This window comes from Phacochoerus africanus, chromosome 11, assembly GCF_016906955.1.
Source record: "Phacochoerus africanus isolate WHEZ1 chromosome 11, ROS_Pafr_v1, whole genome shotgun sequence".
In the NCBI taxonomy this organism is placed as follows: domain Eukaryota; kingdom Metazoa; phylum Chordata; class Mammalia; order Artiodactyla; family Suidae; genus Phacochoerus; species Phacochoerus africanus.
The window spans coordinates 112,298,552-112,321,734 of NC_062554.1; the positions used below are offsets into that span (position 1 = coordinate 112,298,552).

The following is a 23,183-nucleotide window of genomic DNA, read 5'->3' on the forward strand; positions in this document are numbered from 1 at the left end:
CACATCAATGGACAGATCCTCTAGACAGAAAACCAATAAAGCAACAGAGATCCTAAAGGAAACAACAGAAAAGTTAGACTTCATTGATATCTTCAGGACACTACATCCAAAAAAAGCAGAATACACATTCTTCTCAAATGCTCATGGAACATTCTCAAGAATCGACCACATAATGGAACACAAAGCGAATCTCAACAAATTTAGGAGCATAGAAATTATCTCAAGTATCTTCTCTGACCACAATGCCATGAAATTAGAAATCAACCATGGGAAAAGGAAAGAGAAAAAACCTACTGCATGGAGACTAAACAACATGCTACTAAAAAACCAATGGGTCAATGAGGAAATCAAGAAGGAAATTAAAAACTACCTTGAAACAAATGATAATGAAGACACAACCGCTCAAAACCTATGGGATGCTGCGAAAGCAGTGCTCAGAGGGAAATTTATTTCAATACAGGCCTTTCTCAAAAAAGAAGAAAGATCCCAAATTGACAACTTAACCCTCCACCTAAATGAATTAGAAAAAGAAGAACAAAAAAGTCCTAAAGTCAGCAGAAGGAAGGAAATTATAAAGCTCAAAGAAGAAATCAATAAAATAGAGACTCAAAAAAACAATAGAGAAAATTAATAAAACCAAGAGCTGGTTCTTTGAAAAGGTAAACAAAATTGACAAACCCCTGGCCAGACTCACTCAAAAGAGGAGAGAAAGAACCCAAATACATAAAATTATAAATGAAAAAGGAGAAATCACAACGGATACAGCAGAAATACAAAAAACCATAAGAGAATACTATGAACAACTATACAGCAACAAGTTTGACAATCTGGAAGAAATGGACAATTTTCTAGAATCTTACAGCCTGCCAAAACTGAATCAAGTAGAAACAAACCAACTGAACAGACCGATCACTAGAAATGAAATTGAAGAGGTCGTAAAATCACTCCCTACAAATAAAAGTCCAGGACCAGATGGCTTCACAGGTGAATTTTATCAAACATATAAAGAGGAATTGGTGCCCATCCTCCTTAAACTCTTTCAAAAGGTTGAAGAAGAAGGAATACTCCCAAAGACATTCTATGATGCCACCATCACCCTCATTCCAAAACCAGACAGAGATACCACCAAAAAAGAAAACTATCACCCAATATCATTGATGAATATAGATGCAAAAATTCTCAACAAAATCTTAGCCAACCGAATCCAACAACATATCAAAAAAATCATACACCATGACCAGGTTGGGTTCATCCCAGGTTCACAAGGATGGTTCAACATATGCAAATCAATCAGCATCATACACCACATTAACAAAAGTCAAAAATCATATGATCATCTCAATAGACGCAGAAAAAGCATTTGGCAAAGTCCAACATCCATTCATGATCAAGACCCTCACCAAAGTGGGTATAGAGGGAACATTCCTGAATATAATCAAAGCCATTTATGACAAACCCACAGCAAATATAATCCTCAATGGGGAAAAACTGAAAGCCTTCTCACTCAAATCTGGAACAAGACAGGGATGCCCACTCTCACCACTGTTCTTCAACATAGTTTTGGAAGTCCTAGCCACAGCAATTAGACAAACAAAAGAAATAAAAACATCCGTATAGGAAGAGAAGAGATCAAACTGTCACTGTATGCAGATGACATGATACTATACATAGAAAACCCTAAGGACTCAACCCCAAAACTACTTGAACTGATTCATAAATTCAGCAAAGTAGCAGGATATAAGATTACCATTCAGAAGTCAGTTGCATTTCTGTATACCAGCAATGAAATATTAGAAAAGGAATACAAAAATACGATACCTTTTAAAATTGCACCTCACAAAATCAAATACCTCGGAATACACCTGACCAAGGAGGTAAAGGACCTATATGCCGAGAACTATAAAACTTTAATCAAAGAAATCAAAGAAGATGTAAAGAAATGGAAAGATATTCCATGTTCCTGGATTGGGAAAATCAATATTGTAAAAATGGCCATACTACCCAAAGCAATCTACAGATTCAATGCAATCCCTATCAAATTACCCATGACATTTTTCACAGAATTGGAACAAACAATCCAAACATTTATATGGAACAACAAAAGACCCAGAATCCCCAAAGCAATCCTGAGGAACAAAAACCAAGCAGGAGGCATACCTCTCCCAGACTTCAAGAAATACTACAAAGCCACAGTCATCAAAACAGTGTGGTACTGGTATCAAAACAGACAGACAGACCAACGGAACAGAATAGAGAATCCGGAAATAAACCCTGCCACCTATGGTCAATTAATCTTTGACAAGGGAGGCAAGAACATAAAATGGGGAAAAGAAAGTCTATTCAGCAAGCATTGCTGGGAAACCTGGACAGCTGCATGCAAAGCAAGGAAACTAGAACACACCCTCACACCATGCACAAAAATAAACTCAAAATGGCTGAAAGACTTAAATATACGACAGGACACCATCAAACTCCTAGAAGAAAACATAGGCAAAACCCTCTCTGACATCAACATCATGAATATTTTCTCAGGTCAGTCTCCCAAAGCAAGAGAAATTAGAGCAAAAATAAACCCATGGGACCTCATCAAACTGAAAAGCTTTTGCACAGCAAAGGAAACCCAAAAGAAAACCAAAAGACAACTTACAGAATGGGAGAAAATAGTTTCAAATGATGCAACCGAAAAGGGCTTAATCTCTAAAATATATAGACAACTTATACAACCCGACAGCAAAAAAGCCAATTAATCAATGGAAAAATGGGCAAAAGACCTGAATAGACATTTCTCCAAAGAAGATATACAGATGGCCAGCAAACACATGAAAAAAATGCTCAACATCACTGGTTATAAGAGAAATGCAAATCAAAACTACCATGAGATATCACCTCACACCAGTCAGAATGACCATCATTAATAAATCCACAAATAACAAGTGCTGGAGGGGCTGTGGAGAAAAGGGAACCCTCCTGCACTGTTAGTGGGAATGTAAACTGGTACAGCCACTATGGAGAACAGTTTGGAGATACCTTAGAAATCTATACATAGAACTTCCATATTACCCCGCAATCCCACTCTTGGGCATCTATCCGGACAAAACTCTACTTAAAAGAGACACATGCACCCCGCATGTTCATTGCAGCACTATTCACAATAGCCAAGACATGGAAACAACCCAAATGTCCATTGACAGATGATTGGATTCGGAAGAGGTGGTATATATACACAATGGAATACTACTCAGCCATCAAAAAGAATGACATAATGCCATTTGCAGCAATATGGATGGAACTAGAGACTGTCATCCTGAGTGAAATGAGCCAGAAAGACCAAGACAAATACCATATGATATCACTTATAACTGGAATCTAATATCCAGCACAAATGAACATCTCCTTAGAAAAGAAAATCATGGACTTGGAGAAGAGACTTGTGGCTGCCTGATGGGAGGGGGAGGGAGTGGGAGGGATCGGGAGCTTGGGCTTATCAGACACAACTTAGAATAGATTGACAAGGAGATCCTGCTGAATAGCATTGAGAACTTTGTCTAGATACTCTTGTTGCAACAGAAGAAAGGGTGGGGGGAAAATGTAATTGTAATGTATACATGTAAGGATAACCTGACCCCCTTGCTGTACAGTTGGAAAATAAAAAAAATTATAAAAAAAAGAAAAGGAATATAAAAATATAATACCTTTTAAAATAGCACTCCAAAAATTAAATATCTAGGAATAAACCTGACCACAGAGGTGAAAGACTTATATGTTGAGAAGTATAAAACATTAACCAAGGAAATTTAAGAGGGTTCAAAGAAATGAAAAGATACTCCATGCTCCTGGATTGGGAGAATTAGTGTTGTTTAAACGGCCATACTACCCAAAGCAATCTATAGATTCAATAAAAGACTTTGAATTCCACTTAGTGTAATTAGTATAAAAAATTATCTGGTAATTTTGGGAGGAAAGAAAGCTAGATAGTGTTCCAGAAATCATCTGCTTTTAGTTTTACTCTGAAACTTAAATTTTACTCTAAACCTATTTTGATGACTCCTGGTTATATTCCAGTGTGGTTTTGAATATTTTTGGCCATCTGAAGAGGGTTCTCTTCTTTCCATCAACTAAACTTGTTTATTTTACTTTTTTTTGATTTTAGTAATGTAAGCACAGTGTACCAAATTAATAAAATATACAAGATTAGCCCGTAAAAAGGAATGTTTCCTTTTCTTTATGTGTTCTAACTAGCAGTTCCCCTCTTTGATATTCTTGGCATTTGCAAAAATATGTGTATATTTTCTTAAAATTTTTCTTACACACATAGTTATGTAACATCCCTTTTTTTTTTTTTTTTTGCTTTTTACATGTACTTTTGTCTTGGAGCTTTTTCCATAGTAGATAAATAGAGCTGTTCCACTGTGTGGGACATCAGAAAGTCTTATACTAATGGATTGTTTTCATTCTCTCGCTATTAAAACAAAACAAAACAAGTTTTGGATATCCCTGCTTACGGACTATTTTGTGTCATCATTTCTATGAAGAAGGGGAAAAAAAAGGAGTGGTAGAGAAACTTGACCTTCTCTGTTTACTTCACCTGGAGCAATATCTGATTAAGTGCTGCTAAGATGTTCTTTGTCAGTGATTCCTTGATACCTAATGCCCACATTTGTTGGTGTCATAGCTCTGCCTACCAATTGTAGGAGTTCCTCTTGAATTCTCTAAAAGTTCCCAGTGCCCGTGGGATAAAAATGTTTACCTACCTTGAGTTTAGTAAAATTTCCTCATATGTGGGCTTGACTCTTGATAGGGTGGACTTTTTATGGGTAATCAGAATTAGTTTATGGTACACAGTTTCTTTAGAATTTATCTATGCATTTTCTTCTTTCAAAAGAGCAAATGAAAAGACTTCTGTTTTATTCAGAAGTACTTTGATCCCTTGGTAGAGTGCTGTGTAATCAGCGACAATTTGAGAAGGGTGTTGAACGAACACGTTTAGTAAACTCTGAAGTTCTAAATAAATATCAGCTCTTTTCTCCTTACAAACCATAGGTCTCAGAGAACATCATTCTGTGGTTTGAATATGTCCCAATTTAGCTTATTTTGATTATAGGTAGAACTCAAGTCAATCCTATTTAAGGAATATTAAAAAAGAAAAAAAAAGTCTGCATGTTGTTATTATTTATTCATAGTTTTGTTACCAGTGAAATCCACCAAGCTTTGAAGAGCACCCATCCCCCAAAGGTCTTCTTTATAACTGACCAACTCAAAGCAGGAGATCTAGAGAAGGTATTTAAAGGGAGTCGTTTATTGGCAGGTTGAACTGCTTTGAATCTCTTTGGTACTCCTTCTATTCCTGGTTAGTGAAAGGGACATTCTCTTCTTTTTGAGGTGGTTGGAAATGGATTGAGGTTGCAGGAATAGCCTGAGGATAAAACATAGGCCCTCTGTTTTAGAAGCACGTGCCAAACTTATATGGATTCTGCTTTCAGAAGACATTCTGAACTGCCTTTTCAAGTGCCAGCACTGTTGTGGGCCCAGCTGTCAAGACATCAAAATCAGCATGATGGACTAAAAATTTTAGTGTTTGATGATGAATCCTTAGGGCTCTGACATTACATCTACAGTGTGCTGGGCAGTGATTGATTTTCTTGATTGATGGGAAACACGGTTCATTGTGGCCCAGGTCAATGGAGCAAAGGACAGTTGATGAGTGGCTTTGAACTATGTCAGCAACCTGAGATGTGTCAGTGTGCAAGTGGAAGAACTTAGTTTCCCTTCGTCTGGGTTTTAGTGAGGATGTGTTTATTGGGAATACATGGAAAAGTTATATTCTCCTTTTATGTTAAGAAAGACTCAAACCAACTTACTCTCCCTTCCCTATTCTTCTACTTGCACAATATAAACTTACTACTTGTTAAAATATGAACTGTTCTTTTTCTTTTTCTCTTTTTTTAAAAAATTTTTTGATTGTTATTTCCCCAATACAATGTTTTCTTAACTAGCATGCGTTTCTAGCCTAGGTGAATTCTTCTGAGAATTTACTGGGCATATTGTTTTTAGTGGCATAGTTTTTATACTAGGATTACCAAACCTGGACATACTCAGTTCTTTTTTTTTATTATTACTTAATGAATTTTACTACATTTATAGGTATACAGCCATCATCACAACCAAACAGCATGCCCATCCCAAACCCTTTTCTTTTTGTTTAGGGTTTCCTTTGCTGTGCTGAAACTTTTAAGTTTAATTAAGTCCCATTTGTTTATTTTTGTTTTTACTGTCATTACCCTAGGAGGTGGATCTCAGAAGATGTTGCTGCCGTTTATGTCGGAGAGTGTTTGGCCTATGTTTTCCTCTAAGAGTTTTATAGTATCTGGTCTTATATCTAGGTCTTTAATCCATCTTGAGTTTATTTTTGTGTATGGTGTAGGGAGTGTTCTCATTTCATTCTTTTCCATGTGGCTGTCCAGTTTTCCCAGCACCATTTGTTGAACAGGCTGTCTTTTCTCCATTGTATATTCTTGCCTCCTTTGTTATAGATTAGTTGGCTGTAGATGAATGGGTTTAATTCTGGGCTTTCTATCCTGTTCCACCGATCTATCTTTCTTTGTGCCGGTACCATACTCTTTTCATGACTGTTGCTTTGTAGTATAGTCTGCAGTCTGGGAGCCTGATTCCTCCAGCTCCGTTTTTCTTTTTCAGGATGTCTTTGGCTATTCTGGGTCTTTTGTGCTTCCAAACAAACTTTTAAAATATTTTCTTCGAGTTCTGTGAAAAATGTCCTTGGTAATTTAATAGGGATTGCATTGAATCTATAGATTGCCTTGGGTGGTATAGTCATTTTGATAATATTGACTCTTCCAACCCAAGATCATGATATGTCTTTCCATCTATTTGCGTCATCTTTGATTTCTTTCATCAGTATCTTATGGTTTTCAGAGTACAGGTCTTTTGTCTCTTTAGGTAGGTTTACTCCTAGGTATTTTATTCTTTTGGATGCGATGGTAAACAGGATTTCTTCCTTAATTTCTCTTTATACTCTTTCACTGTTGGTATATAGAAATGCTGTCAATTTCTGTGTATTGATTTTGTATCCTGCGACTTTGCCAAATTCATGGATGAGCTATACCAGTTTTCTGGTAGAGTCTTTAGGATTCTCTAGAGTATCATGTCATCTGCAAATATGGTAGTTTTACTTCTTCCTTTCCCATTTGGATTTCTTTTATGTCTTTTAATTCTCTGATTGCCATGGCTAGGACTTCCAAAACTGTAGAAGAGTAGTGGTGAGAGCAGACATCCTTGTCTTGTTCCTGATCTCAGTGGGAATTCCTTCAGATTTTCACCATTGAGAATGATGTTAGCTGTGGGTTTGTCATATATGGCCTTTATTATGTTGAGATAGGTTCCCTCTATGCCCACTTTCTGAAGGGTTTTGATCAGAAAAGGGTGTTGGATTTTGTCAAAGGCTTTTTCTGCATCTATTGAGAGGGTCATGTGGTTTTTATTCTTCAGTTTGTTAACATGGTGTATCAAACTGATGGATTTGTGGATATTGAAGAATCCTTGCATCCCTGGGATAAATCCCACTTGATCATGATGTGCAATCCTTTTAATGTATTGTTGGATGCGGTTTGCTAGTATTTTGTTGAGGATTTTTGCATGTGTTCATCAGTGAGATTGGCCTGTAGTTTTCTTGTTTTGTGGTATCTTTGGTTTTGGTATCAGAGTGGTAGTGGCCACATAGAATGAGTTTGGGAGTGTCTCTTCCTTTGCAATTTTTTTGGAATAGTTTCAGAAGGATAGGTGTTAGCTCTTCTCTAAATGTTTGATAGAATTCGCCTGGGAAGCCATCTGGTCCTGGACTTTTGTTTGTTGGAAGTTGTTTAATCACAGTTTCAATTTCAGTACTTGTGATTGGTCTGTTCATTTTTTCTATTTCATCTTGGTTTAATCTTGGAAGATTGTACCTTTCTAAGAATTTGTCCATTCTTTCTAGGTTTTCCATTTTATTGGTGCATAGTTGCATATATTAGTCTCTTATGATCCTTTGTATTTCTTGATGGACATACTCAGTTCTGATGCATCATGGAAGCTAATGCTCTTAGATGGAAATTGATCTAATTGTTCAGAATCTATTTATACTTCCATCCTAAAAGTTTGAATGACGGTAACTAGATATATGCCCAAGTTGGTAGGGCTTAATGGCACATTACATGGATCTTTTCCTCCCTAAAAAGGTGCTGCATGTAAACATCCATTTAGCTTTAAAAGCCTTATTAATTTTTTCTCACAGAGTTCTTTAATTTTGTGGTTGCACTTCTGTGGACCTCCTTCAGTTCCCTTTTCTTTCTCCTTTCTTTCTTTCTTTCTTTCTTTCTTTCTTTCTTTCTTTCTTTCTTTCTTTCTTTCTTTCTTTCTTTCTTTGAGTTACAATAATCAAAACACCATTTTGCTGTTTTAAGGCAAGGTGATTGATTTTTGTTTCTGTCTTTTCTAGTATCCTTCTAGAAATATTTTGTAGAATATTCACTTAAGTATAGTATGCAGTGCTCCAGGACCTAGAAAGGGTCATTGTATTTCGTGGGCCTGTTACTTCATTCTGTGAGGAATTGTGTTTTGTATGGAATCATTAGTCTCTGGGTAAAGTGAGGGGAGTCACTTGTTAGAGTAGCTGGTGTCAGTTATTCTAAATGGGTGTAAAATCAGAGTTGGAAGAGCTTCTCAACAAATATGTACTGAGTGCTTTCTATGTGGATGAGAAGAAGGCAGCAAAAAAGACTGAGAGGAAGTGGCCTGTTAGAAAGAGAGTTAGCAGAGTGTGTTTTCTGAGAATCAGGAGGAGAAGATAATTCAAGAAGGATGTAGAAAGTGATGTACTCTGTTATGCTACTGAGATATGTTGGGCAGGATGAGCATTGAGATTGAGCTGTTGACTTTTACAGCAGAAAGTCGTCACTGACCCTGGCAATAGTTATTTCCAGGAGGTGGTGGGATCAGAATCTCACTGAAATGAATTTTGCTGAAGACAGAGAGATGTGGTGGAAACTGAAGATGATGTAGGGAAGAGGGACTACATAACTTATCCTCCAAACCAGGACACTTGTTTGTGGAAGGGGGCACAATTTATCATTATGCCAGGGTACCAGGGGTATACTGAATGGTCACTGTTAGTGGTGGTGGGCAAGAGAGATTTCCCAGGAAGCATCTGTTTTATGTCTCCTCTTTGTTTACTTTCTCTGAAGCAATTTCTTATATATGACTTAGCAATTCTTAGTCCATTAGTAATTTGATTATTTTAATCGACTTTGATATGGTATGTTTGTTCAGAGCTTTTTAATAGTTTTGCTTTGTCTACATGCAATTTATTTCCTCAAAGAACGGATTGACTTGACAGTTTTGATTTCCCTCTGTACCCTTTAAAATATCTTGCTCTTAAATATAGAAGTCTGTGCCATATGAAAATGAAATTCGGTGCCCTAGAGTTTTCATTGTTTAATTGAAATACTTTCAGGGATGAGAGATTCATAATAATGGTCTTTGGTCCTCTGACAGAATTGCTATTAGATATAATGACTGGCATGTGTTTTGGCTAATATAGATTTTATCTGAGTATCATTTTTTAAAAACAGATATTTTAAGCCCTAGATAATTTGCTAATGCATTCCAGTAAATTATTTTTCTATTGTACATTGCGTTTTATTTCAGCGTATTTTCATTTAGAGTAGTGGCTTTCAATCTTTTTTTAATCTCATACCATATCAGTTAAAGAAAAAAGCAATCAATGTTTGCTTATAAAAATATTATACATATAATAGATGTACGTTTTTCAGAAAATAGCAATTAAAAAGAATGAGATAAAGATGAAAAGAACAGTATTTCAACATCATGTTGCTTTTTATGATGGCTTTCTACTTTTCATCAGCATGAGGCACTGGATCAGTTGGTTCTCAATTTTGATTACCCATTAGACTATCTTATGATATTTTTTAAAAACAATGATGATACGCAGGCCCTACTTTAGGCACATTGAGTGAGAATATCTAGCAAAGGAGATTGTCTCTCTCTCTTTTTTTTTTTAAATCTGTGATTCTCATATACAGTGAGGTTGAGATCACTATTTTATATACTTAAGGGTACATTTGTCATTTGTGGTAATTGAGGTAAATCCAAAATTCATCTTTTCCCTTACTTCTCTCTTCTTTCCTCCTTACTTTCCTTCCTTTCTCTCTTCTCTCCTCTCCTCTCTCCTCTCCACTCCTTCCTCTTTTCACTAAGTTCTTGCCAGAAGCAGTTAGATTGTGTTTGAAGATTGTTAAGATCTACTTCTAGAAGTCATCAGTTCTGCCAATTTCTTGTATGATTATGCTTTGGCAGAATTTATATTATTTTTAGTACATGTTGAAGAATATTTAAAAATTAATCAGTGTTTTGGTAAAGGTTAGGCCATGCAAAAATCTACAATTTTACTGGGCCCAAGTAGACTGTAAGTCCTCCTAATATGCTGCAGAAGTGGGCAGGCACTGCTGGGGCCATTGTGTGGTGCTTGCACTTTTTTCTTAGATCTCAGTTAGGATTGGTAACCCTGACCATCTGCTGTAAGGACAAGTGAGGGGCCAGTGCTTGTCTGCATATTAACTATCATTGTCTTAATTTCTTTTTAATTAAAAAAATGAATAAACTTTTTACTCCTGTGTTGCATGACTGAGTTTTTGTATAATTGATGTAGAGGTGTGACTAGGGTCTATCTCTATACATAACCCAAGGAATTTTCGTGCACAGAGATTTGAAATAAAAAGAAATTGGTTTTCTTGAGATTTGCTGTTCTAGTGTCCTTATTTTATTTTCCTAATTAAAAGAAAATCTTGATAAAGTTATTTTTCCAGAGATGGAATAGAACTCTGGTGCAGTGTTTTGTTTCGTTTTCTTTTTGGATTTATACCTGCAGTCCAAACATACTTTTGGACTCTGTCTAAATGGCAGTTTTGTTTCATGGAATAATTGCTGAGTGAGTATTTCATGGAATAAATCTTTGTTCTGTTTTGTTCCCTTGCCCTAGGGTATTAAAAATTAATATACTTTATTTTTTTAAAGCAGATTTATATTTTCAGAAAAATTGAGAAGACTATAAAGAGAGTTCCTGTATATCCATCACCCTCTGTGTTCAGTTTCCCCCATTTGGCATGTTAAATTAGTATGGTACATTTTTTGTAATGAATGAACCCATATTGACAGATTATTACTAGCTCCATAGTTTACTCAGATTTCCTTAGTTTTTACCTTATGGCCCTTTTCTATCTCAGGATTCCATTTAAAATATGACATGACATTTAATTGTCATGTCTCCTTAGGATCCTGTTGGCTGTGGCAGTTTTTCAGACTTTCCTTGTTTTGACGACTTTAGCAGTTTTGAGAAGTATTGACCAGGTATGTGGTAGCATGTGTCTCTATTGGAATTTTTCTGATTTTTTTTTTCCAATTAGACTGGGGTAATGGCATTTGGGGAAGATGCAGAGGTAGAGTGCTAATTTCATCACCCTATTTACATAATTTATGACCATTGATGTTGACTTTGATGACCTGGCTAAGTGATATTTGTCATGTTCCTCCATTGCAAGGACTCCCCCCACCTCCACAGTGTGCTTTTTGGGAGGATGTTTCTGTGTTCAGCCCACACTATGCTGTGCATAGCCCACTGCTATGCTTCTCCTCTTTAAGTTGAGTATCTACTCAAAGAAATCATAATTTATTTGGAATTCTTCTGCCTGGGAGATTTTTTTCTTTCCCCCTATTTTATTAATTAATTCATTCATTTTATTACATCAGTATTGATTCATGGATATTTATCCCTGTATTTTGGGTTGTAAGCCAGTACTACTTATTTATTTTGTTACTCAGATTGTTCCAGGTTTGAACATTGGATTATTGGGAGTTCTTTGAGTTGGATATTATTATTCCCCTTTGACTTCTCCCATCAATGTTTCTTTTGGGTTTTTTTGGGGGGGGCAGTTTGGGGAGAGTGCTTCCTTACTTTCTGGCACTATTTGATGACCCAGGCTCATCTATATATTTCCTTCCTCCAATCATAGGAGCAGCCATTTTTTTTCCCAAAGAATCAGACCTGTTTTCTTTGTTGTAAATAAGAGAGAGATAACTACATAACAATGAAAGAGAGGTTGGTTACCCCTCCCACCTTTCTTAACATCTGAACTTGTATTTTTTAACTAGTCCTTAGCCTTGAGGGGGCCTCTTTGCTTTTTAGCTCAAGGCTGATGATTTGGCTTCATTTTTCATAATTCTTTCATGTCGTAAACTTGGACCTTTGTACTTATTTCAGGATTTCCAGGCAACTTGGAGGAGTTTGGTTTTGATACATCTAGGATCAGGGATTTTCTGTCTTCTATCATTGAAACCCCTTTGAAAAAGCAATTCAAGGATTTTGATTTATCATATATTCATCTTTGAGATTGCTTTAGAACCCTTGCTTTATAACGTTGTAATTTTTATAGCATGAGAAAGAGGTTCTTCTTAGCCTTTTTCTGAGGACTTTTTGCACAGCTCAGGAATGGCATCAGTATGACTTGAGAAATACTTGAAAGATGACTGTCTTTACCTCTGAGGTCCTGACTCTTTTTTTCTAAATTCCTGGATGTTTTAGAGTCCGAAGGCAGTGTCCTGTGGTTCAGTATTCAAGAGTGACATGAAGTTCTTTCTGCATCTCCTCCCATAAGCTATTTAGGAACAGTGGGTGGTCTGGATGCTCCTTTTCCTGCAGCCTCCTCGGGAATAGTAATCATGAGGGTTTTGAGTGTAAGATGAATGCCAGACTGACTTTATCTGCTTGCAGTTCCAGAGGAGACTATATTAGAAAAGGAAAGAACATTGCATCCTAGTACCTAAATATCTTTATGTACAGAACCAGAGTAACATAGATGTTATGCTTAGAAATAGCTGAAGTCGTTAATTCTTGATTACAAATATCATCATTGGTAAATCATAACTGAACTGTACATTTTCAAATGGCTTTGTTCTTCTCAAAAATGCTTTCACACATAATACCCTAATGAAAATATAGGCTTAGAGGAGCAGTAATGTGGGTAATAATGCTTTTCCCCTTCATCAGATTGTTCTTTGAGCCACAAAAATACCTAGTTCACATATCAGTGAACTAGGTGTCAGTGAGAGGAGGAAGTAGCTCATTCATTTAAACATACATGCAGTATTGTTGAATGCCTCCTTTAGCAGTGCAAACCTTGCCAAAGATTAAAGGACCATTGGTTTATCCAAATTATTAGCTCCTTGCCATTAACAGCAGATTGAGCATTTTCCATGTGCCAGGCTGTGACTCTTAACGCCTGTTGAATGAATGAACGAGTTTTTTCTTCTTGCATTTTGAAGCTTGGCTACTCTTTTTATTTTATTTTGTTTTTTGGTCACCCTGTGTCATATGGAGTTCCCAAGCTGCAGTTGCTGCAATGCTGAATCCTTTAACCTACCGTGCTTGGCTGGGGATTGAACCTGTGTCCTGGCACTGCAGAGATGCTGTTGCTCCCCTCGTGCCACAGTTCATCTCTAGATCATCTTTACCTCAACGGAGCCTAGACCCTGATCACTGCATTAACTAAATTCAGTTTTTCTCTATAGAATATCAAAACCCCAAACAAATGACTTAAACAAAATAAAAGTTTTGTGGTTTTTTTTTTCACATAAAAGAGGTCTAGGGAGCCAGGCTTTGAAATGCTGGGATGGATGTTTCCTGGAGTCATCAGGGATGCAGGGACCCAGTCTCTTTCAGGCTGTTGTCCTTGTTCTTAGCATCCCAGGTGACTGCTAGACTTCCATTCAGTAGATTCACTCATCTTGCTCCTGATGGCAGGATGGAGGAAGAAAAGAAGCAGAAGAGAAAGTTCCCCTCCACTTGAAGGAGACTCCCTAGAAGTAATCTATAAGGCTCCTTATATACATCTTCTTGGTCCGAACTTAGTCTTAAGACTACATTTTGTGGCAGAGGAGGCTGAGAGATAGTTTTTCACCTGGACAGTAATGTGCCCAGTAAAACAAAAACCAGAAAGGCAAAGAATGCAAAAACTAAAACCAAAACAACCCCCCAGCCCCTTAGGATTCTATTGTTAGAGAAGAGAAGGAATATTGGGAAGTAATTATTGGTCTCTGCCACAATCATTCACTCTAATGCTGCCCAAAGTAGCCTCCTAGCTTTCCTTTACTACCTGACAAGTGATTTTGCTGATTCTCAAACTAGCTGTCATCATTGCCTCACATTGTTTACACATACTCCTAGTTCTACTCCCAGAATTGGTGGGAAAAGTCCTAAATTATAAAAAGTTCTGATAGAAGGTGCCTGTTAGTTAACCCCAACTGACTTCCTGTTTTTAAACTTGTGGATTGTCAGCATCTGAAATCCATTTCTTATAGCAGTTGTTTAAATTTTCCACTCTCCTTCCCTATTTTCACTTGTTTTTGTTTACTTTTGTATAAATAAATCTACTCTGTCTCTAATTCAATTTTGTGTGTCTCTGTGATATGTCGTCCTAGGCCTCAATTTCAACACCCATTTTTGTCAGCAGTATGTAAGTCTGGTTTTGGTGCCTGAACAAGACTACTTCGTGTTCTCTGGATACCTCTTAAGTGAATAAATGGTCATTTTCATTCTCTCTTCCTTCCTCCTAACTAGTATGTACTATTGTCTATACTGAAAATAATTTCTCTGGACTTGCTGCCCTCCCATTTTTCTCAGTTCAGTTTTAACTTATTTTATTTATTTATATATGTATTTTAGTTTTCTTTATAATGATTATTTTTTCCATCTAGCTGGTTTACAGTGTTAGTTTTCTACTGTACAGCAAGGTGAACCAGTCATATACATGTTTACGTTCCTTTTTCTCACATTATCATGCTCCATCATCAGTGACTAGATATAGTTCCCAGTGGATTTTATTTTATTTTTTATTTTTTTCTTCTTTGGCCACCCTGCGGCATATGGAGTTCCAGTCTGATCCTTAACCCATGGTGCTGGGCCAGGGATTGAACCTGTGTTCCAGTGCTCCAGAGACACTGGATCCCATTGTGCCACAATGAGAACTCCTAGTTTGTTTGCTTTTGTTTGTTTTTTGTTTTTTGCTTTTTAAGGCCACACCTGCAGCATATGGAAGTTCCCAGGTGAGGGGTCCAATCAGAGCTGCAGCTGCTGTCCGAAGTCACAGCTACAGCAATGCAGGATCCGAGCCACATCTGCGACCTACACCACATCTCATGGTAACATTGGATCCTTAACCCACTGAGTGAGGCCAGGGATGGAACCTGCATCCTCGTGGATACCAGTCAGGTTCATAACCTGCTGAGCCACAATGGGAACTTCCCAGGGCACTGCTTTTTAAACTTTCCATGGTAACAGTTCTACTGGCAAAGGATAGCAGCTTCCTGTGTGCTATTTTCCTTGTCTGGAATGCCCTTTCCTTTTTCATATCCAACTACTTTTTCTTAAGACCAAAATCTGCCCATCACAAAGATTTCTAGGATGACAGGAGACCTTACTGACTTTTTAGGCTTTGAATTCCTGCCATGCTCATTATCTGTTACCCAGCACTCCTCTTATCCTTGTGTTGTACTGTATTGTGGAATAAATCATCTTTGTTATAAATGTCTTATCTCACAGATACCCTGTAATCGTATTCCTCCTTCCACTCCCAGTGCCTGGTATATAACGGCACTTAATAATGTTTGTTGTGGATGATGGCATCCCCTTTTCATTTCCTTATCTTGTTCCATTTCTAACACTTAGATTGCTTTAAAAAAAACAATTAATTTTTCTTATCACCAAACATTTCTTTTCCATAAATGAAATGGGAGTGCTTGGACTGAGCTGAATGACAGATTTTCCGCAGCTTGATTGCATTCTGCTTTGCACTATTTACAGTACATTATAAAAGCCTTGAAATGATTGTTGGAGAAGTAACTTTGCTTCATGTTTCTTAGTCTTTTGAGTATCATTTAAAAACTTGGAATAAAAGAGTCCTGAAAAGATCTGGTAAGATTTTGGAAAGCAAAGTTTCACGTTGAAGAGTTCAAGATAGGATGGGGAGAGAATGTGAGTGAGAGGGAGAATGTGAATAAATGAGAATAAGAAAGAAAATAAGAAAAATGAGTGAATTAGTATATACCATTAGACTCACACTGCTTGGTAAACAACATCAAGATGATATCAAACAGCCAGGCAGAGGGTATTTGTGTCAAAAGTGTTACACATATATATCATAAGGATGCAAATTCGTATTGGGCATTTCTGGTGCCCACCCACTACATAAAGACGCTTACCCCATTGTCTTCATGATAAACTATTTTAATAATAAATTTCTCAGCAGTATAGTGGTGTGGTGGACAGAAGACTTAGTGCACTTGTTTATTTTACTATTTTTTTCCATAGGGAATTTGAGATACTGCCTTGTGATTTTGAATCAGCCTTTGGACAAGTGTTTTCGTCATCTTTGGCACAAAGGTAACCTTAATTAGCATTTGTATTTCTTTGCCTGCTTACTCTACTGGAACTAACATGAGTGTTAAATTCCCCAGAACCCAGCTGCAATACCAGAAAGTGGAATTTATAATGTAATTTAATTACTGAATTATCAGAAGAATCCATTACTGCATCTCTGTTAACCTTTTTACGTATGTGGTGTCCATAGTGTGAACCTCCAAGGACAGAATTACAATGCAGCACTACTCTTGTATGTCAGAGCTACTGCTTAAATGTTCATCCTGAGCACTCAACAAATGTTTCTTCAAGTGTAAATATTTTTGGCACCAGGGACAGTAAGAAGCATGTACAAGCCTCACTCCCTCCAACATTCAGTAATAAGTTATCTGCAGGGTGACTGGATTTGCAGCATTAAAAAAGAAGACATGTTACCAGAATATTAGAATCTCTAGGGATGTTGAAAACTATAGTCAACAATGGACTAGTTTCACAGAATTAATACTTCTGTGAGGTTTCATGTAAGAAATGGGCTTTATTAACTCTTTTACATTATTCTTTGATTTTTATAGCATTAACTAAAGAAAATATTCTGTAGTCTTCACTGTGTTTTGAATCTCTGCTCTTCTTTCATGTAATCTTGAGGTTTTTTTTTCCAAAAGGATACTTCTAAGTTATCAGTGTAAGTTTCGCGTCAGATTAGATATTCAGAAGAACTTAGATATTCAGAACAAACTTAGATATTCAGAAGAACTTAGATATTCAGAACAAACTGGCACGGAGTTTGTGTCTTTGAGTGCTAGTCTATTATGTTAATAAGCTCACATCTGTGGACAGAGGTAGTTGTGATACTAGAGGGAATAAATTGTTATAGATTGCTCTGTGTAAATGATTTCTCTTGTCTGGGTATTCTAGATTTAGTCATAACATAGCCTACTGAAAATTTCACATTGTAATTGTGCTAAGATGCTGAGATTGCCCTGAAAGTTAGAAAATTACTTAAATATTAACTTGTCTTTCATAACACTTACTTTCTTACCTGTAATTAGGTATTTATTTGGCCATAAGGCCAAAAGTTCTTTTTTGTCACTTTATCTCTGTTTCCCAGTGCTTTGTCTGACATATAATTGCTTAGTAATTGCAATGAATGAAGAGGGAATTTAATATGGTTGCTATTGCTAATTAATACCAAAGTAAACTTTTCAGGCACTTCTCTTTATCTGAAATTATATCAGATTCTGTGGTATTTTTAGAACAGTATGTAAGCAAATGTGTTTTACTGTCAACATTAGAAATAGACAAAGTATTCGTTGATAGGAACTTGTCGGAAACCATGGATAATGAAAACTGTCTTATGTCTCAGATTTTAGAGGTAAATGGTCCTATTTTGCACATAGTGTGAAATGATGTAGATTTTGGAGCTGACTGAAGTTCTTCATTTCATTAGTTTTTCTGCAGTGAATTTGATCTGAGGGAGTCTCATGCCTGACATAGCAGCCGATCACCGATTTGCATAAAAAAAAAATGAACACTTGGTCAGTATGTCTACATGGAGAGCAGTAATAAAGGATCCAGAGAGTCCTGGGTACTGAAATGGTTATATCATTCTCACTTCCAAAATAAGTTTTCTTTAGGTTATTGAAATGTTAAGTTCTTTCATCTTTACCTCTAGGATAATTCTTGGCCTTCTGGAGCCATTAACCCTTAGAAAAAGCAGGTCTGTTGACAAAGAGTAAGGGGAGGTGAAATTGGTCTTTTGTGATTCTCATAACAATAGGCTGTGGTCTGTGTTTGTGTTGCTGTTCTTCCAAGTAAAGGCAATGAAATAGGGAAACTTTGAGTTTGAGTTGTTGCTTTTCACAAAAGAGAGAGGCCTAGAAGAAAGCATGGGGCAGCATGGTGGATAGGGCATGGGGGAGTTGGGGAGAGAAGATAAAACTGTGGCTTGGGGATTTTATTTCAGCAAGTAAGTCACAGCTGGAGGCTGCCATGCTGTCCCTCCTTAGCTCGGATGTGCAATATTTCCCTTAACATCTGTTCTGTGGATGTGATTTGTCAAGGGCATTATTACAGAAAAAGTTGAAGTCTTCTACACAGCCCAAATCTATGTAAAGTTTATAATTTACCTTTAACATGTTATGCCAAGGACTTCTGTTGCATATGGATTTCCTGAGCTTTATTCCATGGGAAAGACTTCTTCTTCAAGAAGGAAGGGAAAGGAGAAGGAGAAAGAAGAGAGAAATTATTTTTCAGTTTCTCCCTGTAATGTTTAAGTGACATGTTAAGAAATCCAGTTTAAAGAAGAGATGCAAGGGATAGTAACATAAGTTTCTACATGTATTTTCCCTTTAGTGTTTCATGAAGTTTTGGTGATTTTCTTGGTCACAAGCCTTGGAATATAGTCCTACCTGTTGAGCGTCTTGTATACTCATGTTAATCTGGGGATGTAAAGTAAGTGCTTCACTAGGAGGTAAATAGGTAAAAAGAGGTATAGTTAGTGAGGAGCTAATGAACTTTTCTGTAGCAATCAGAGATTATAGGCAGTTGTGACTATTGCCTTCAGATTTCTTAACCTCTTTATCTCTCTTTTCTTTTTTTCGAGTCAAATTTTCTCTTCTAGTATCTTTTTCACCCTGAAATATGTAAGTGAAAAAGATGGGGATGTTTGTACTTGAACGGCTCTGCCTCTTTCCTGTTGTAGGTGAGTTTTTCTCATCTTGGAGTCAGCAGGCTTACCAGGGTCCTCACAGATAGTAGGAGAGATCTCTGAGCTACATAAAATTAAAAAACAGGAAAGAAATAAGAAATGTGACATTAATTCATTTACCTGGAATAAGGTTACATAGATAGACTGTATTTCAGATTTCCAGGAGTTTGACTTCTTAAATTGTATTTTCATTTTTAACATGAGTTCATAGCCTCTTCCTGCCTCATCCGTTTGACCTACAGAACAGTGGTGACCAGGTTAACTGCATTGTGAATTAATTGTCAGATTGTGTTAATTTTGGGTATTTATGGTCTCACACCTTTTTTCCTCTAATAAGGAATTACTTTCCTTCTCTTGATTTCTTTCTCTTTAATTTCTCTGGTGACCAACCTTAAGATCAGCCCAGGGTACGGGCAACATAATGCTGGTTCATTTTGAATGAGGCTAAGTCCTAAGATACCTGACAAAACTGAGTCTCTAGGTTTAAGGGAGGCACATGCAGCATTTCATGAATTGAAATAGAAGCAAGGTCTTTGACTTAATGTATTTATTGTTTATTTTATGGCCACACCTGCAGCATATGGAAGTTCCTGGGTAGAGGTTAAATCAAGAGCTGCAGCTGAGGCCTGTGCCACAGTTTGCAGCAGTGCTGGATCCTTAACCCACTGAGGGAGGCCAGGAATTGAACCCACATCCTCATGGAGGCTATGTGAGGTTCTTAACTTGCTGAGCCACAACAGGAACTCCAAGGTCTTTGGCTTTATAACATCATTGTTTTCTCTTCTGTTCCATTTGTTATTGACTGATACAGGTTAAGGTCCTTCTGTGAATGGTACTAGGCTTGAAATTGTACTGAAATGGAAATCTGGCGGGGGTGGTGGTGGTGGTGGCGGGGCACAGGTGCAGCCTGAAGAAGTGGGTCTGGAGCAAGTTGGCTCCGAGGCCTGAGCAAGCAAGACCTCAGAGCCACCGTGCTCCAAACCCACTTCTTAACAGCTGTGAAATTATTAATTGCATCTACTTTGCATCTACTTTGCTCATGTCTGCATGCTTTCCTTTTTTTCTTAAAATGAAAACTCCTTACCTGAATAAAGCTTTTTTTTTAGTAGAATCCTGACTTGCTCCACTAATTATACTGATCTTGTGATGGTGATTAGTATTTCCATCAGATTTAAGTTTTAAGTAAAGTCTGCTAACCTTGTTGTACTGATCATTTCCTTCATAAATTATGCACTCCAGGGTGCTGTCAGCTACTTTCCCCCTTATTATTTGATGTTAAAGTTCAACCAAAGTTAGCAAATGTGTATTATGTGGACTTTTCTTTTTTCTTTCTTTTTCTGTTCCAATTTCTCTAGGCTGTCGGATTTTCTTACCTCACTCCTGTTTATTCTCATTAAAATAAGAGAAATTGTGTATCTGTAATTTTTATGTGTAGATTGGTTGAATTGGTTGGTAGCTTTAATGCCAAGCATGGTATCAGTAGCTATTTTATTCCTATTATATTTATTTGTATACATTTATCCTTGTTAGAGGAATTTCAAGGGAAACATACTTTTTGCTAATTGCCCTGACATTTCAAATTCACCTTAGGGTTATTACCCTAAAGCTGACTCTGGAAGCGCTAATCCTCGTCCATGTAGTCTATTCTCTGGCCTCATCTACCATTGCTACCGCATCCTATGATGGTTGATATAATAGAGCTGCCTTTTTTGTGTGTGCCTGAAATAGGTTTTTACTTATTCATCTTGCAAACTTCCACTTATCCTTAAAGGTCCAACTCAAACGCTACCTCTTGTGAACAAAGGCTTCCTTAGGTTGCCAAGGCTGTGATAAATTTTCTTCCTGGGGGGTTGTTTGTACAGTTTCTTTTACTTAAAAATATCACCTTATCCTTCCATGGAGATAAGCTTCTTAAAGAAGGATACAAAATGCTTAGCCGATGGTGTTTTCCTCTTAGTTCCTGTGAGACTATCCTGGGGGCAGCTTTTGTAGGTCATCCTAGCAATTGCTGAAGGTGTCTGTCTTTGGTGCTTTCTAGATCCTGGGAATCCTCTTGCCCTGATATGAACCAGTTATAGTAGGCAGCAGGTGTGTGCACAAGGTCCCTCTCACCTCTCAGTCTCTCTTCTCTCTCCTGTCTCTCTCTCTCTTTCCTCTCTCTCTCTTCCAGATTCTTCTCTGGTTCTCAGCCTAGATTGGGTCTCTTTTCTACTTCTGCTGAACTAGAGCTCTGCCAATCTTTTCTTCCCTTCCGCTCTGCGACTCTCAGATGCTTATTTCGTATTTCCTAGTATAACCAGTCAGAACTGATGTTTTCATTGATCTCACCTCCTTTCCTCATAGCTCACGTGCGAGAATGTATTCCTTCTTTGCCTACTGGGTTTTATGTCTTTGGCAGTTGAATGTTGACAAATGTGTGAGTGGAATATATCCTCTTTGTCCATGAAGGTATTGTGGTAAGGGATATCTTTTATTATGTATAAGGATACAAGATTATGCAATGCAGTTGTACCCTTCTGATGTTAATGTCTAAAGAGATTTATCATATTTTTCTGTAATACTTGTAATGCTTCTTTCTTTAAAATAATTGCTTTGTGGAGTTCCCGTTATGGCTCAGTGGTTAACGAATCCGACTGGGAACCATGAGGTTGCAGGTTCGATCCCTGGCCTTGCTCAGTGGGTTAAGGATCCAGCGTTGCCGTGAGCTGTGGTGTAGGTCACAGACATGGCTCAGATCCTGCCTTGCTGTGGCTCTGGTGTAGGCGGGCAGCAACAGATCTGATTTGACCCCTAGCCTGGGAACCTCCATATGTTGTGGGAGCAGCTCTAGAAAAGGCAAAAAGACCAAAAAAAAAAAAAAAAAAGAAAGAAAGAAAGAAAGAAAGAAATATGTGTGTTGCAAAAATTTAAAACTTCACTTTTTATAATGAAAGTGTCAGTCCTCATTAACTATTTAATATTCCCTACATTATTTGTTTTATGCTTGCATCTTTTCTTATGGCCCATGAAATTATTTTTATATGTATGTTTAACTGTCAATTAGAGTAATAAATGAAATCCTATAACTTAATAGGAAAATGCCCTTAAAATAGTGACTGCCAGGCCATATGACTCTGTATGTTTTGTGGCAGTTAGTGTAGACATTCTGACTGCCTGCTTAACTTTGTTCTTTATGCTGTTTAGTTCTGTGTCCTAACTGGTATGTTGGTCTTAAATGTAATTATAAAATGGCTTCTATGTGAGTATGACCACTTATGTTTTTAGGTTTCATAAAATATATATATATATGTATATATATATTTAACTCATTCATTCATTTATTGACTTACATTTTGTTCCACATTTAATTTACACACACATGCATACACACTTATACACACACTGTTTTGCTTGATGTTAAGCCCAGTGAAGTGAGCCTGATATGTGGTTAGAGGAGTATAAGCATTATGAATAGTTATTATTATTAATAATTACTAATAGTTATTCTTGCTAGGGGAGCCATTGTAGTGTGGTATCCTTACTGAAACAAAATAAAAGTTAAACAAAAACCCCCAAAGGATTCTGTCTTTACACTGAACTGATAATGGAATACTATATAAACCCAATGAAAACTAAAGCATCTCCTTTAGTTCATTTATCTGGGGGTGAATTCAACATTTTGCATTTTTTTTCCTTAAAGTTGAGGATGCCCAGCTCTTTAGAAGGTGTAGTATCATTCTCCCAGTCAAAATACTTGGGTCTTAGACGGCCTGCCTGAAATGCAGACATTGTTATGTTCAACAGCTCTTCCCAGAAATTCATTGTGGAGACGTAAAGGTTTCTCCATGACACTTTTCCTTCATTTCACCTGTAACATAGAGCTTGTTCAGTTAGCTGAAACAACAGGCTTCGGAGAAGCAATCAGAAAACCATGGTGTGGTTCACCTCTTTTCCCCCCCACATTACGTAGTGTATCTTACTCTTAAGATTCTGGAAACATTTATTTTTGCCCTGCTCTGC

At 37.1% G+C, this 23,183-nt stretch overlaps 1 protein-coding gene across 1 annotated transcript in view; it reads left to right on the forward strand.

The window, feature by feature from the left end:
- The window catches only part of TPK1 (thiamin pyrophosphokinase 1), a 380,863-nt gene that overhangs the window by 70,668 nt on the left and 287,012 nt on the right, over positions 1-23,183 (forward strand). The window contains exon 3 of the mRNA XM_047752062.1: positions 16,430-16,501. Within this exon, the coding sequence (XP_047608018.1) occupies positions 16,430-16,501 (72 nt within the window). The remainder of the gene's footprint in view (positions 1-16,429; positions 16,502-23,183) is intronic.